This window comes from Grampus griseus, assembly GCF_964374135.1.
Source record: "Grampus griseus genome assembly, chromosome: 12".
Classification (NCBI taxonomy): Eukaryota; Metazoa; Chordata; class Mammalia; order Artiodactyla; family Delphinidae; genus Grampus; species Grampus griseus.
This window is the reverse complement of record NC_139006.1, coordinates 17,584,819-17,600,228: the sequence shown is the minus strand read 5'-3', so window position 1 is coordinate 17,600,228 and position 15,410 is coordinate 17,584,819. Positions and strand designations below refer to the sequence as shown.

Sequence of the window (15,410 nt, the reverse complement as noted above, 5' to 3'; positions counted from 1 at the left end):
AGCACACACCTGGCCTCCCCAGGTATTGGGACTCCCAGGTACAAAGCCAGGGGTTCTTTCCTCCTAGGTGGCCCCTAGGGACCCTTTTTTCCTGGGCCCAGGATTTTCTGAAAGAAAAGCCAGTGGGGGGCAGGGGGCGTGGTTTTCTGGGTGATGAACTTCTTCATAAAGTCTGGGTTTGTCTCTGGCTTTAGGCATCTCAGCCAACCTCTTGCTGGGGGCCAGCACCCTTGCCCCTCGTGTCTGCCTCTGGGGCAGGGCTCCCTAGCCAGGGGGGCCACGGACCCCTTTGAGAATCAGAAGGTGGTACTCCCCCCGGAAACTGCGCAGACAGTCAGAACCGTGAATTCCCATTTCAGGAGGGCCACAGGCAGGAACCCCTGTTGTAGACCATAGCTGGCAGAAGGCTTAAATGCTCGAATGCTTTGAAAGCGGAGCCTCTCATTCCTCAGTGGCGTAGCCCTTATCTTTTTGGATCGCTCCAGCTGCCCAAAAGTTCCTCTTTATATGGAGCCCAAAGCAGCATCCTCATAATTTACCACTCAGATTCCTGACACGATGTAGTTGCTTCCAGTCCAGGTTTGGAGTTGGACCTGAGCTCTGTCATTCACCCTCTCTGGGCCTTTACATCCTCATCTGTAAAATGGGGGTAATAATTCGACACCTCCCCCACCCCAAAGGATTGTTGTGATGATTAGAAGAGATAACATACGTTAGGCACTTAAAATATAAAAAAGGAGTTCCCTGGCGGTCGAGTAGTTAAGACTCCACGCTTCCACCGCAGGGGGCGCAGGTTTGCTCCCTGGTCAGGGAACTAAGATCCCGCATGCCACATAACGCGGCCAAAAAATTAAAAAATAAAAAATAAATAAAAAGCTTTAAAAAAATCATAACCACTCCACAGGTGGTAGCAGCTCCCATCACTGTCATTATTGTTGTTATTATTTACCTCCCTGCAATTACTATGAAGATACTAAGCCTAGTATTGGAACTTAGCTGCTTCTCCATAAGTGTTTTATTTTTTTTAATATGTTTTTTAAACATGAGATGAAATCTACTCCTCCCTCCATAAGGAAGCTCTTTATCTGAAGACTGCTCTCCCCAAACCTGCCTCATACAACTGTCGGGAGTGTAAATGAGAGTAATTAAGTGCTGCATGTGGCTGGGGGCAGCCAGTGGTAAGCGGTGATAGATACCGATGCCACGGACCCCTTCAGGCTCAGCATCCCTCAGCCCTTTTCCAGATGTGACGTGGTGTCTGGACCCACGCTGGCCACCGTGGTAGCTGCTGGCCACACATGACAGTTCAAATTCAGATGAGTTACAGTGAGAGAGCATGACACATATTCAGTTCCTCCGCTGTCCCTGCCGCATTCCAAATGCTCAGTGGTCACGTGCAGCTCGCGGCTGCCACACTGGTCAGGCAGATGGAGAACGTGGCCATCATCGAGGAAAGTTCTAGCGGACAGTGCTGCCCCCGTCCCTGCACTGGCCTGACCTTCCCCCCAAACATGGCCGCTGTTGCCCCAACAAGGTCACCCAGAGGACCTTGCCAGCCTGCTAGTTTGTGAGGCTTTTCACTGCTTTGGGGCTGCTGCTTTGCCTTCCGGTAGAATAACCTGCCAGACTGAAAACAGCACTCTCTTCTGTATGCCCTCATCCCGGCCACCCAGGACCCAGCCCCTATGCCCGTAGAATATCACGTGTAGGAAACCAGCTCGGGCTGGCTGGACCCACCGGTCCCCGAATCTGCCTGGGTTGCTGCCCAGCGCCCCAGTTCCCTTGTGCTCCACCTTGCAGGCTGGGGGGGATCCCCGTCGGAGTGATCGCTGCAGAGACACGGACAGTGGAGTTGGCTGTGCCCGCGGACCCTGCCAACCTGGATTCCGAGGCCAAGGTTAGGGGCCAGGGAGCTGGGGCTGCTATTTTCATGTTGTTTTGGTTTTTTTTAATTGAAGTGTAGTGTACTTACATTATCATATTCATTTCAGGTGTACAGCACAGTGATTCAGCATTTTTATAGATTATGCTCCATTAAAAGTTATTACAAGATAATGGCTATAGTTCCCTGTGCTGTACAATAGATCCTTGTTGCTTATCTATTTTATACATTGAAGTTTGTATCTCTTAATCCCATACCCCTAATATGCCCCTCCCACCTTCCCTTTCACCTTCGGTAACCACTGGTTTGTTTTCTACCTGTGAGCCTGTTTCTGTTCTGCATATATGTTCATCTGTATTATTTTTTAGATTCTACATATAAGTGATATCATCCTGTGTTTGTCTTTCTCTCTCTGACTTATTTCACTAAGTATAATATTCTCTAGGTCCATCCACATTGCTGCAAATGTCAGAATTTCATTCTTTTTAATGGTTGAATAGTATTCCATTGTATAAATATACCACATCTTCTTTATCCATTCATCTGTTGGTGGGCACTTGGGTTCCTTCCATGTCTTGGCTATTGTAAATAGTGCTGCTATGAACACTGGGGTGCGTCTATCTTTTCAAATTAGTGTTTTTGTTTTCTTTGGATATATACCCAGGAGTAGAAGTGCCGGATTGTATGCTAGTTCTATTTTGAGCTTTTTGAGAAACGTCCTTACTGTTTTCCAGAGTAGCTGCACCAATTAACATTCCCACCAGCATCGTACGACGGTTCCCTTTCGTCCACATCCTCACCAACATTTGTTATTGTAGACTTTTTGATGATAGCCATTCTGACGGGTGTGAGGTGACATCTCGTGGTAGTTTTGCCGGGGCTGCTGTGTTGGCTGGCTCAGCTGACAAGAGTGGGTCCTAGGTGGTCACACGTCTGTCTTTCCCGCTCAGAGACTCAGGGGAGTCCTTGGCCCTGGGGGGGCTTCAGCACACTCTATGGGGTGCATAATGCTCTGCACTGTCTTCCTCAGAGGATGACGGGTCCCTAGGAATCCCTCCCACCTCCAGCCCCCATCGCTGTTGCTATTTCTAGGGTGGGCCACACCGCATACTGGGAGGAGTTCAGAAGTCAGAGGGCAGGTCCTCGGACCCCACTCAGTGGCCTCTTCTAGCTTGGTGCCTGTCAGTGGGCAACGGGAACCTCCCTGGGCTGCAGCGTGAGGGTCACGTGTCTGAGGGTCACAGACGAGCTGTGGGCTTGGTGCCAACGCAGATCAGACTGCCTGTCCTCCGGGGTGAAGTGTGCGGCCGTCCTGTGTTCCGGGGCTGCCCTTGCACAGAGGAATCGGACCCAGGCCACTCTGTGTTGCAGATAATCCAGCAGGCCGGCCAGGTGTGGTTCCCAGACTCGGCCTACAAGACAGCGCAGGCCATCCAGGATTTCAACCGGGAGAAGTTGCCCCTCATGATCTTTGCCAATTGGAGGGGCTTCTCCGGTGGCATGAAAGGTAAAGTGGCCTTCCTTGTGGGTGCCCTGAAGCCTCGGGGTCAGCACTCAGGACAGCCCCCTCGGGGTCCCACCATCACTTTAGCTCAGCTCCCCCAACCCTGAGCCATTCAGGTAACGCTGCCCGTTTTACAGTTGAGGAACTGAGGGTGCCTGGTGTGACTTGCTAGAGGTCACGGTCACACCAGGAGCGGCAGGGGAGGCAGGGGCGGCCCCGGGAAGCTGCCCAGTGACCTGGGCTGTCACCTCCCCGCTTGGTAAGATGGGGAGAAGGCGCCTGCCCTCCTCAGGGGGCTGCCGTGAGCATCAGTGACCTGACAGTCAGGCAAGTGCTTCTGAAGCCACCAAACGCATTTCAAGATACAGTGACCATCAGTGGGATGTTGAGGAAAGAGCCGGACGGGGGCGGCAGACCTGGTCTGAATCCTTGCTGGGTGGGTGACTGCTCCGAGCCGCAGTTTCCTTCCTCTATGAGGGGAGTAAGAATAGGACCAACTCAAGGGCCAAGGTGAGGACTCGCTGAGCCCATCACTGGCACGTGGTGTTTACTCTCAGTGTGGTTATGGTGGATTTTGTTATGGTGCTGTTGTTACCATGTAGGGTGCCTGGTACTGGATGGACGCCTCTTGGTAGAGAATAAGGACCATCTGCCTGTGGACAGGAGGGAAGGGCCTGTGTTATTGTTGGGGAGGGTTCTGTTCTGGGAATAGTGGGACAGGCCAGGTGCATCTCGGAGTCAGAGCTGGAAGGAATCTTAGAAATCGTTCTGTCCCTCCTTTTCCAGGTGCGGACACTGAGGCCCAGGAAGGGAGGGGGACCCGTCCAAGGTCCCGTGAGCACTTAGGGAGCAATCTGTGCCTGGGCCGGTTCCTGCCTCTCGGCCCAGTGAGAGTCTTTCCGTAGCGCTGTACAGCCTCCCAGCTGACCACGCTCTCCCAGAACCCCCAGGACAGCGAAGACCGGGGCCTGCAGTCACCTCACCGGGCGGCTGCCTTGCCTTTCAGACATGTACGACCAGGTGCTGAAGTTTGGAGCCTACATCGTGGATGGCCTCCGGAAGTACAAACAGCCTGTCCTGATCTACATCCCGCCCTGCGCGGAGCTCCGGGGAGGCTCCTGGGCGGTCATGGACACCTCCATCAACCCACTGTGCATAGAAATATACGCGGACAGAGAGAGCAGGTGGATGCGCCACCCCCAACCCACCTTAGCCTTTTCTTGTTCTCACTCCCAGTCCTTAGGCCCCATCACCTTTGAGCCACTGGTTTGAGGATCACAGGGGTGTTCTGAGTTTCTGAAGGGACAGAGAGCCTCCAGTTTTACCAATCTGAAACTAGCATCCAGTGTGCGACTGGATGGTCTCAGTAGAATTAGTGGCTGGAGCCCAGAAGTGGTGGAGGAATTGTCTCTTCTTTCATCACTTATACTCACCTGCTTCCCAAGGAAGTTTGCAATCAAATTAAGAAAGACCCAAAGCATCTGAGCTTCCTGGCAGCCAGGATGAAAAGGGAAATATGACCAGTCATCTAGTTCTTACTAGACTCTGAGTCTCTCCCAAAGCTCTTCTGTAGAGCTCTTTTTTCAGTTTTATATAACCCAGGGCGCAGTACAGTGCCTGACTCCTAGTGGGTGCTTGGGAAATACTGGCCAAACAAATGACTGAATGAATACTTGCATGAGAGGATACCAGTTCTTCAGGGGAGAGAAACCTTCTTGGCACTTTTTTTTTTTTTTGAATCAGGAATTCATCCCAGGAACTCTTACAGAAAGGATAATTACAATAATACTTGCAACTCAGTGTTTGAGTGCCTTCAAAATGAAGACTATGCCAAATCCTGTGTAGACTCTAAAAGCTTCAAGAGTAGTTCTGCCCAAAATATAGATAGGCACCTTCTTCCTGTGTCTATTCCCTTATTCATTCCTTAATCCAATGAATATTTATTAGGTACCTCCTATGTCTCAGGCGGTGGGTTAGGCATTGTGATATGGTGCAAATGAGCCAAACCTGCCCTGCCTTCAGTGGCCCTAGACCTTCATGGAAGGCTGCTGAGATCACCCTCCCGGAAGACTCAGGACGAGAACAGCCTTGAATGGGGCCATCATTAACTTTTCACTCTGGCCACCAGGAAGCTCAGAGCTACATATAGTATTGCTCAGGGTTTCCAAGCTATCAAAAGAAAAGGGGGCAGGGGGAGCCTGAGGGGTGAGTGAGAGAGTTGGGAATGAGAGGGTCACTCATACCTTGGATCCCTCCGTGTGCCTTTGTGTGCTTTAAAGAGATCAGAAACAGTACCCTGGCCCTAGGAGAGCAGAGATTAGGAAGGCCACAAAGGACTGTGGCTGAAGAGCTCGAGGCTTATGTTGTTCTGGAGAAAGTCATAGGCTCTTGGAGCTGAAAGGGCCTTCCAGAGTTCAGAATAGTCCATTCCATTTTTTACTTTTTGGCCTCACCATGAGGCATGTGAGATCTTAGTTCCCCGACCAGGAATCAAACCCGCACCCCCTGCAGTGGAAGCACGGAGTGTGAACCGCTGGACGGCCAGGGAAGTCCCAGAACACTTTATTTTAAAAGCTGGTTTAGTTCTTCATTCTATGGATGTAGAAGCAGATGACCAGAGAGGGGAAGTGACTTGCCCAGGGTCACACAGTGAGTCAATGAAAGAGCAGAGGACTGACACCAGATTTCCTGGCTGTCTTGCCTCCCCCTGCCGTGTCCTCTGGCTGTCGCTTGCTGGGGGACATCTCACACACCACCCCCCCTGCTGCTGTTTTTTTCAGAGCGAGTGTTCTGGAGCCAGAGGGAACAGTGGAGATTAAGTACCGGAAGAAAGATCTGGTAAAGACCATGAGAAGAATCGACCCAATTTACCAGAAGCTTGTGGAACAGCTAGGTGAGTGGGTCTGAAATGAATCACTTCTCAGAGGTCAACAGAGGCTCAGCCCTCTCATTGCTGGAGGTTTCTGGTATGTTAAAAATAGTGAAGACATACCAAAACACAGCAGCAAAAATTATGAGATATTTTAAATGTTCACATACAGTGTATCAACTCCTTTAACATTAAAAAATATACACTATGCCTTAGTGAATGTATTTCTCGGCACACACAAGATATAATAATTGAAGTATTTCGAGCCAATAAGAAACATTAGAATTTTGGTAGCAAAATTACCCTTTAGAATTTTTCCATCAGACATATTTTTGTTTGAGTGACAGCTTTGTTTCACTTGTAACTTTAGGTGTAATTCTCTTTAAAAGTCCATGTTAGGTGTCAGTGTCTTTATGACTGATAACTGATCTGTGTCATCATAAATTCACAGGATTTATGATGATGGTGATGACGGGTGTATAATTTCTTTGATTTGGTATCAGGGTAATGCTGATATCACAGGGCGAGTTGAGAAGTGTTTCCTCCTATTTTCTGAGTTTGAATTGGCACTATGTCTTTAAATCTTTGATAGCAGGTTTCTAACTACAAATTCAACTCCTTTATTATATATAGGAATGTTCAGTTTAATCTGTTTCCTCTTAGGTGAGCTTTCATAGTTTGTATATTTCAAGGAATTGGTCTGTTTCATCTAAATTATCGAATTGGCATAGACTTGTTTATAATATTCCCCCTTAGATTTTACCATATATATTACAAATGGTAACTGATAGTGTCCTGTAAGCACAGCGGGCTTGATAAAAGGGGATAAATTTGAAGTTGCGTGTTGAATGCTGTCTTGCAACTCTGGGTGCATTTTTGAGGCTGCACGAGCGACTTGACTTCTGGGCATTATCAGAGTTAAAGCTGAGGCCTGTCTTGCCCACCCTGGTTCTTGCCCTTGCCTGCAGGAATGTCTGAGCTCTCCGACAAGCACCGCAAGGAGCTGGAGGGCCAGCTGAAGGCCCGGGAGGACCTGCTGCTGCCCATCTACCACCAGGTGGCGGTGCAGTTCGCCGACCTCCACGACAAGCCCAGCAGGATGTTGGAGAAGGGTACCATCTCTGTAAGAGCCTGCAGCTCTAGGGTCGGCGCGTATGGCTCATCCTAAGGTCACCTGGTTTCCAACACACAGAGGATATTTGGGCTCAGGGCTTTGGGATGAGTCAAATGCCACACGTTAGAATCACCTGGGGAGCTTTAAAACAAAAAATCCTAGTGCCTAGGTGGCTTTCCAGACCAATTAAATCAGAATATGGGTGGTGGGAGTGGGGAGAAGCCAGACATCAGTATTTTTTTTTTTTCAGATCCCCAAGAGATTCCAATAAGTAGCCAAGTTTGGGAACCACCAGTCTAACCTCTGTGTGTGTTTAGAACTGCAGGTCCAGATTTGGGAACCATTGTTCCCACCCTGCATTCACCCACCACTGACCATCACAACCCCGCCCTATTGCCCTGTCCCCACGAGGACATCCCCAGTCCTGCTCCCCCTGCGTCCCGTGCTCCTTCCTACCTCGCCTAAGCCCTCCGTCCCTCTGGTGAGCCCGTGTTCTGTGTCTGGAGGTGGACGTGGGCGCCAGGTTTGTTCTCCAGGAGAGGCAGCCTAGAGACCTGGCAGTGTCCTGCCTCTGCCGCCTCTCCAAGCCTCAGTTTCCCGGCCTGTAAAATGGGAATGGTCCCAGAGCCTTCCCCAGCACAGGGCCGGGCCCCGGCAACCTCCCGAGTCCCCTGCCCCACCGTTTCTGGGGGCTCAGGCCCGGGGCTTGTCCACAGGACATCCTGGATTGGAAGACCGCCCGCACCTTCCTGTACTGGCGTCTGCGTCGCCTGCTGCTGGAGGACCAGGTCAAGCAGGAGGTCCTGCAGGCCTGCAGCGACCTCAGCCACGTGCACGTCCAGTCCATGCTGCGCCGCTGGTTCATGGAGATGGAGGGGGCCGTCAAGGTCCTGGGGCAGAGATGGGTGGGCTGGCAGGCGGGGGCCAAGGGGGGCCCGAGGGGGAGCCCCGCCCGGCAGGGTGTCCCTCCCTGACGCAGCCTCTGTTCGCTCCCCAGGCCTACCTGTGGGACAACAACCAGACGGCAGTGCAGTGGCTGGAGCAGCACTGGCAGGCGGGAGAGGGGCTGCGCTCCACCATCCGCGAGAACATAGAGTACTTGAAGCGAGACTCTGTCCTCAAGACCATCCGAGGGTGAGTGCCCGCCCCGCCTGCCCACCCACCTCTTGGACTTGTCAGCGAGCGCAAAAGCCAGGACTCGTGTGACAGTGACCACAGCAGGAAGAGTGTTGGGAGCTCTGGGTGGTTGGCTGCCCCCCGCCCCAGGAATGGGAAGGGGCCCTGCACAGGGATCTGGGGCTGCCGTAGGGACCATTGAACTCAGGAGCAGGAATGACCTCACCCTTCTTTCCCCTCCCATGCAGCCTGGTTCAAGAAAACCCCGAGGTGGCCGTGGACTCCGTGGTGTACATATGTCAGCACGTCAGCCCGGCCGAGCGGGCCCAGATCATTCACCTCCTGTCCACCATGGACAGCCCGGCCTCCACCTGACCCCGGTCCTGCCGGCCACTTGCAGGTCCACGGGCAAGAGAAACCGCACTGATCTGCTGACTGCAGGCCCTCGCCTGCACCTTGGGAATTTGCTTTTTAAAACTGCTGCAAGGCTGCTGACCCCCAAGTCGCTCCTGTTTCAATAAAAGTCTCAGAAGTGGCCCCTTCCAAGCAGAAATCACCTCCTCTCCATTGTTGGCAAGTCTGTGTTTTGTCTCTTAAGACATTTTGCTGCGTCACTGAATTGAATTGAACCCAAACACCCCAGTTTCCAGCCACTTTCCGGTGCCTGCTTTGTGGGATCCAGGTGTTCTTTTTAGGCTCATTTTATATCAGAGCATAGAATCTTATTATTATTATTTTTACTCTGAGACCAGCTCATGATGTAATCATCTTATAGCAGCATAACAAAGCAAGAAAAATAGAGACAAGACAAGAGAAAACCTATTTTTGTAATGGTGCTTATTCGGATCCTGTTGCGTCACCCAGGAAAGGGTATGAATGATTTTTTATTAAGAGCGTAAAATGGTATTTTGCTCCCCATGTGGCCCCTAGTAGTGAATCACTAGCAACGTCCCATTACCAGGCTTAGTTCTCTCATTAGCAGAGAATTGCATAGCCGTAGGTTCAAGGGCATTGGGAGACTTCTTTTATGTGATTCACAGCCCTCTGCCTGCCCCTTCCCTCCGAGGAGGAGAGGACGAACCCTCCCATGTCCTGGAGGGTGCATGAAGAGGCAGGCATCCTCCAGCCCAGGTTGGGAGGACAAAGAAGAGAAGGAAAGTCTTCTCCAAACTCGCAGCCCATCTTGCTCACAGGTGTCACCACTGTGCTTGCTATCACCTGCCTTGGAGGGCCCTTCGGGTCACCTTCACTGTTTCGCCTCTTGCCTCAATGTCCGTCGGTGGGATCTGGCCCTGATGGACAGAGCTGTTGGTTCCCGAGGACTGGAGCACGAGGACCACACTGATTCACTCAGGGAGGGCTTCGCGCTGCATCCGCCAGTACCTGAAGGCCGCACAGCATCAGGACCTGCGACCCTTCTGGCCCCGTCCATCTGTCCCTGGGTGCCAGTGATGGGAGGGAGTTGGCCACCCTCCACTGCTGTGATGGGCAGTTTGAGGACACCAAACATTACACCTGTCCAACTTGGAGGCCAGCGAGGTTGCCCGGGGAAGCCCCTACAAGCTGGGATGCTGGAGGATGTTTGAGGCCGTCGGCCAATGACAGCTCTGGCCGATGAAGGTGGTGTGGGTGCAGTGAGGGGTGGGAGAAAGATAAATTAGCTGTTGTCGCATCCTGAGACTGGAGGGGGCAGGGAAGAGTCCATGCTGCTTTGGGAACTGAATGCTTTCTGTTGGGGGGAGGCCCTGCTGGTTTGGGAGGGATGATAAGTCGATGACTAGCTGCTACCCAGGAACAGTGGGCGGAGGAACCTGCCGGGAAATGTGTGGAATGAATAATTTTTTGAAGGAAGTACTTTGACCTTGGCTTATTTGGACCAGAGAAAGCAGGCCGCCTCACTGGGGAATCACTGCCCATTCTCCGACAACCACTGAGATCTTGTGCAAGCCCCCACCTCAGGAGGACAAAGCTCTGATTTGACTTCCCCTCCCGAAGGCCACCGGGGGAGCAGGGGACCACTTCATGCTTGCAGCTCAATTTCAAACATGGACGCAAGCTGCTGTCTGCCGGCAGCTGAACAGACTTTCCCTGATGGGGTCGACTTTTCTTCCCTCGAGAGACTTAGCACAGGCGCCTCCAGGGAAGGGAGAAAGGATCAGACCCCTGAGTGTGCACAGAGGCCTGGGTGGGCAGCCCGGGTCTAAACTGAATGCTCAGGGTGACGGCAACTGGCTACCTCCAGTGCCCTGGCCTCGTCCCGTGCAATCCCATGAGCTTTTGAGGTGGATGCTACAATTCTGTCTACTTTCTGTCTCTCTGAACTTAGCTATTCTAGGTGCCTCATAGAAGTAGAATCATACAGTATTTGTCTTTTTGTGACTGGCTTATTTCATTTCGTATAATGTACTCAAGGTTCATTTATGCTGTAGCAGGTGTCAGGATTGCCTTCCTTTTTGAGGTTGAACAATTCCATCATTATATAGATCACATTTTGTTTATCCATCATCCGTCGATGGACACTTGGGCTGCTGTGAATAGTGCTGCTATGAACATGAATGGCAAATACCTGTTCGAGTCTCTACTCTCACTTCTTTTCTTTTGGGTATATTCCCAGAGGGGAATTGCTGGGTCACGTGGCAAATCTGTATTTAAGTGTTTGAGGAACAGTCGCCGGTTTCCGTGGGGTTACACCATTTTACATTCCCACCGTCACTGCACGAGGGTTCTGATGTGTTCGCATCCTCATTAACCCATGTTGTTTTCTGTTTGTTGTTTTTTTATGGTAGCCATCCTGTTGGGTGGAGCCTAGAAGCCATTTTAACTCAAAAGACATTGAACCTTTTTCCTTGCATCCCTCAGACATCTTGGGCGGGATGTACAGACCCCACCAGCGAGCCTGTAAATTCGCAATTCCTCTGCCTCCGCTTCCGCTGCCCACTCAGTTGCTCCTCCCCCGGTTGCCCTGCCTCCCTTCCTTCCGCCAATGAAGTTTCCCGTGTTTCAGCTGCCTATTTAGTCTTTGCCCTGCTACCCCTGCACTCGGGGGACTGTGACTCTGGAGATGGAAGGTTCAGCATCTGTACCCAGAGGAACGGCATCGGTACAACCAGCATCCTCCAGAGGCACCACCTCATCTCCTACTTCTGACCTTTTATCCTTCCTCTAACCTCCACCAGCTGCCTTTCAGGAGCAAACACTACACCAGGCAGTCCGGTGCCGTGGAAGGGGCCAGGAGATCTACAGACCCAGGGTTAAATCCCAGCAGCGTAACCTCAGAGTTATGGCTCCTTTTTATTTTATTTATTTATTTATTTATGTATTTTGCGGTACGCGGGCCTCTCACTGTTGTGGCCTCTCCCGCCGCGGAGCACAGGCTCCGGACACGCAGGCTCAGCGGCCATGGCTCACGGGCCCAGCAGCTCCGCGGCATGTGGGATCTTCCCGGACCGGGGCACGAACCCGTGTCCCCTGCATCGGCAGGCGGACTCTGAACCACTGCGTTGGCTCCTTTTTAAACCAGCAAGTAGACAGTGTCCACTGAGCCCTCTGAGACAGACGACTGACCGTGGGGAAGCAGAGTGTCATCGGAATCCCATCTCTACCCCTTGCTAATCACAGGTAAGCTACTCGGCCTCTCTGAGCCTCCGTTTCCTCTTCTGTAAAATGGGGGTGTGTTTGTTTTCTACGGCTGCTGTAACAATTAGCACAAACTCGGTGGCTTAAAAACAACACAAGTTTATTCTCTTACAGTTCTGGAGGTCAGGAGTCCGAAATAGGTCTCGCTGGGCTAAAATCAGGGTGCTGGCAAGGCTGCAGTCCTTCTAGAAGCTCTAAGGGAGAATCTGTTTTCTTGGCTTTTGAAGCTTCTAGAGGCCTCGTTCCATCTTCAGAGCTTGACATTGACTTCCCTCTTCTACTTTGAGCCTGTGATTACATTGGGCCCACCTGGATAATCCAGGCTGCTCTCCCAGCTTAAGGGCAGCTGATGAGCAACATTGATTCCATCTGCTACCCTAATTCCCCTTGCCACGTAGCATACAGTCACAGGTGCTGGCGATTAGTATGTGGCTGCCTTTGGGGGCCATTACTCTGCCCACCACAGGGGGTGGCGGCTTTACACCATGGGGAGTAGGAGGGAAAAATAAGATACACTGTGTCATAGTGCACATTGTAGCATGGAGTAAGCCCCCTCTGCTCGTAAGCCAGTGTTATTTGTCTTTTTGTTGTTAGACTGTGGGTGATTTCTCGTGGAGGGGGAAGAAAAGCTGCACAATCATGATCTGAGACTCAGTTTTCTCATCTGGGAAATGGGACCATCCCACTGGCTGGGTGTCTGGTTGTGCTGTTTCAGGGAGATGCTGCGGGAGCAGCGTTTAACTCCACGATGCACACGGCGGGCCCTCAAAGGGTGGCAATGAGTATGTTTCTCCCATTAGTTGGCCAACTGCAGAGAAACCCTCAATTAAGCCTCATTCCTCCGTCTCTCCTCTATGCTTTCTTCTGGCGTCAGTGTGGTCCCTGCACAGGTGGGGTTCTGGCTGTGACTGGGGCTCTTGCCCAGAGCCCGTGACCCTGTGGCCTTGGCATTTTTGCCCTGACTCTGTACATACCTGGCCCCATTTGCCTGTGGTAAGGAATGGATGCGACTCAAGAAAGGGCTCCCCAGCCCTCTCCACGTGGTGATCCAGCCACTCAGCCGCCATCGTCCCAGCTTAGCACCCCAGGAGGAGGGCACCCCTGTGTCTCAGAGCTTCTACAGAGCCCCCAGGTGATGCTTATTGGCTGTGACCAGTATGGCCTGAGTCACTTGCCCCCCAGTCAGTCACCGGAGATGCCCGGGGGTTGTGATGCTCTTATTGGTCAGGCTTCAGTCAACAGGGCCACCCTGGAGCCAAGCTGAGGAAGAGGGGTGCTGGGGAGAGAAAGGCATCCCAGGGCTGCTTCAGGCACCCCCTCCCTGCGGCCTGCCTGTTCTCCACTGAGGTGGGGCCCCCTTCAGCACTTCCCGATACCACCCACAGCCCCATCATCCCCTACCTCCCCTACTTGCTAATTGTTGCATGTGTGTGAATCTGGTCTCCCCAGTGAGGCTGCAAGCCCCTTCCTGGGTGGGCTTAAGAGTTCAACCAACTCCTAATTAATATGCCCTTTTGCTGTTACCTTGGGTGGCAAGTCACCTCCATTAGTCCTCTGAGCCTCAGTTTCTCCGTCTGCAAAATGGGTGTAATAACTAGTAAGACACGCCTCTTAGGGTTGTAGCGAGGATGGAATGAGCTAGTTTACAGCAGTGACTGGCGCAGGGCCTGGTGCTGAAAAGGGTGCCCCCTCCTCCCACCTTGCTGCCTTCTCTGACCCCAGGCGGGCACCGAGAGCCAGCTCTGGGGAATGCTGCTGAGCTCAGGCTCTGGACCTGGCACACACGGACTCAGTCCTGCCTCCTCACTGGACCCCGAGTCCTACCCAACCTCTCTGAGCCTCGCCTTCTGAACAGTAAGCGAATGCCCATCCAGAGCCTGGCACCATGGGATGGTGACCGGCGGCCGGGCTAATTTTACCGATAACGACAAAGTCCTCCCAGTGTCTGGCACAATGGGAACCTGGCATCAGAAGACCTGGGCTCAGTGTTCCCTCTCTGGGCCTCGGTTTTCCCATCTGTAAGGGGGGTATCTCTGCTGTGAGGGGCGAGGGGCGCTGTTGTCCTTTACGCCTCCCTCCCCCGTCAACCCCACCCACCCACCCAAGCCACAGAGCTGCGTTCAGCCTTTATTGACAGAAGACGGTTCTCCACCACAATGGTACACAGTCCTGGCATCACCCGAACACGCGTCTTCCTTAATGACTCAGACATCTTCTCGGCGGGGGGCAGGTCACGTCACACAAAGCAGCTGAGCAGTGCCAGTCAGACGGACAGCACTGAGCTGTGTGTAACGATGGTGATGCTTGGTGGAAAGTTCCAGAATTAGGAAGAAGTTAGAGATGGTCCTTTGAGACAGGCCTGAACACCAAGCCTCCCAGGTGGCTGTGGATGAATCAGAAAATTCTGGCTCTAGGGTTCAGGAACTCCCAGATGTTGGTCAGGACAGTGGTATAAGCTGCTGCCGTAGGCTGATCCCTGGTTACCTCCTCTGGTCCCAGCCCACTCACCTGGGTCCCCTCTAACCCGACTGTCTGCAGAACCTGCCACTTGGAAAGTCAGTAACTGGCAACAAGAGGGGGGAAAGAAACATAAAAAAGGTCACGGGGCAGTGAGACAGGCCAAAAAGTACCCATAAATACTCTGCATTGTGGCCTCGACAGCCCCACTCGCTACGTGGGTCAAGTTTTACCTGGTTCACAGTTTACTTTCTTTCCATCAGGGGTGTCTTCAATTCCAGTACAGAAAGCCCCCTGCCATTCCTCCCATTCCCATCCTGACTTGAAGCCCCCAGCGCTCAAAACTAGGGTGTCTCTCTTTTTAGGTACACGTGGCAAGAGATTCGAATCATGACTGAACGGTTAGAAAAATATCTGGTCTCTAATTTTAAAAAATAGGATGTTTCACAGTATCAAAAGTGCTTGCTTGTTCTAAAAAGCAGCCCAAGGCCGCAAAGAGCTGAAGAGCCAGTTGGAGACGTGGTGCGCGGGTAATTTAGGAGTTAGGACCGCTGGGCTGCCGGGAGGGACCATAGAGTCTTGTGCCAGGGGCCACGGGCTGAGTTTGAAGAAGTGGCCTGGACGTGCTCCAATAAATATAAATAAATGTTCGCAGGGTCACAGTGCCCGGCATGGCCCAGGGATTCGCTCTGTGAAACCCTGACGGACTAAGGGAGAAGGGGGCCCGGAGGCCAGCGGGGCAGGTGCCTGGTTCAGAGTTCAAGTTGCTCCAGTCCAAGGGAAGTTGTACGGTCTGCCAGCCCCGCTCCCAGCCTCAGGGCCTGTCCGCCGG

The 15,410-nt window shown here is 52.3% G+C and overlaps 2 protein-coding genes across 6 annotated transcripts in view; both read left to right on the top strand.

Moving 5' to 3' along the window:
- The window catches only part of ACACB (acetyl-CoA carboxylase beta), a 106,376-nt gene extending 94,633 nt beyond the window's left edge, over positions 1 to 11,743 (top strand). For both annotated transcript variants that reach the window (XM_082667567.1, XM_082667568.1), the window contains exons 46-53: positions 1,801 to 1,897; positions 3,254 to 3,389; positions 4,393 to 4,570; positions 6,167 to 6,279; positions 7,224 to 7,378; positions 8,086 to 8,256; positions 8,367 to 8,503; positions 8,734 to 11,743. In XM_082667567.1, coding sequence (XP_082523693.1) covers positions 1,801 to 1,897; positions 3,254 to 3,389; positions 4,393 to 4,570; positions 6,167 to 6,279; positions 7,224 to 7,378; positions 8,086 to 8,256; positions 8,367 to 8,503; positions 8,734 to 8,860 — 1,114 coding nt within the window. In that variant the 3' untranslated portion in view covers positions 8,861 to 11,743. The remainder of the gene's footprint in view (positions 1 to 1,800; positions 1,898 to 3,253; positions 3,390 to 4,392; positions 4,571 to 6,166; positions 6,280 to 7,223; positions 7,379 to 8,085; positions 8,257 to 8,366; positions 8,504 to 8,733) is intronic.
- Positions 11,744 to 11,814: 71 nt separating this feature from the next.
- The window catches only part of MYO1H (myosin IH), a 141,376-nt gene continuing 137,780 nt past the window's right edge, over positions 11,815 to 15,410 (top strand). For all 4 annotated transcript variants that reach the window (XR_014297503.1, XM_082667328.1, XM_082667330.1 and 1 more), the window contains exon 1: positions 11,815 to 12,103. The gene's annotated coding sequence lies outside the window, so the exon portion shown is untranslated. The remainder of the gene's footprint in view (positions 12,104 to 15,410) is intronic.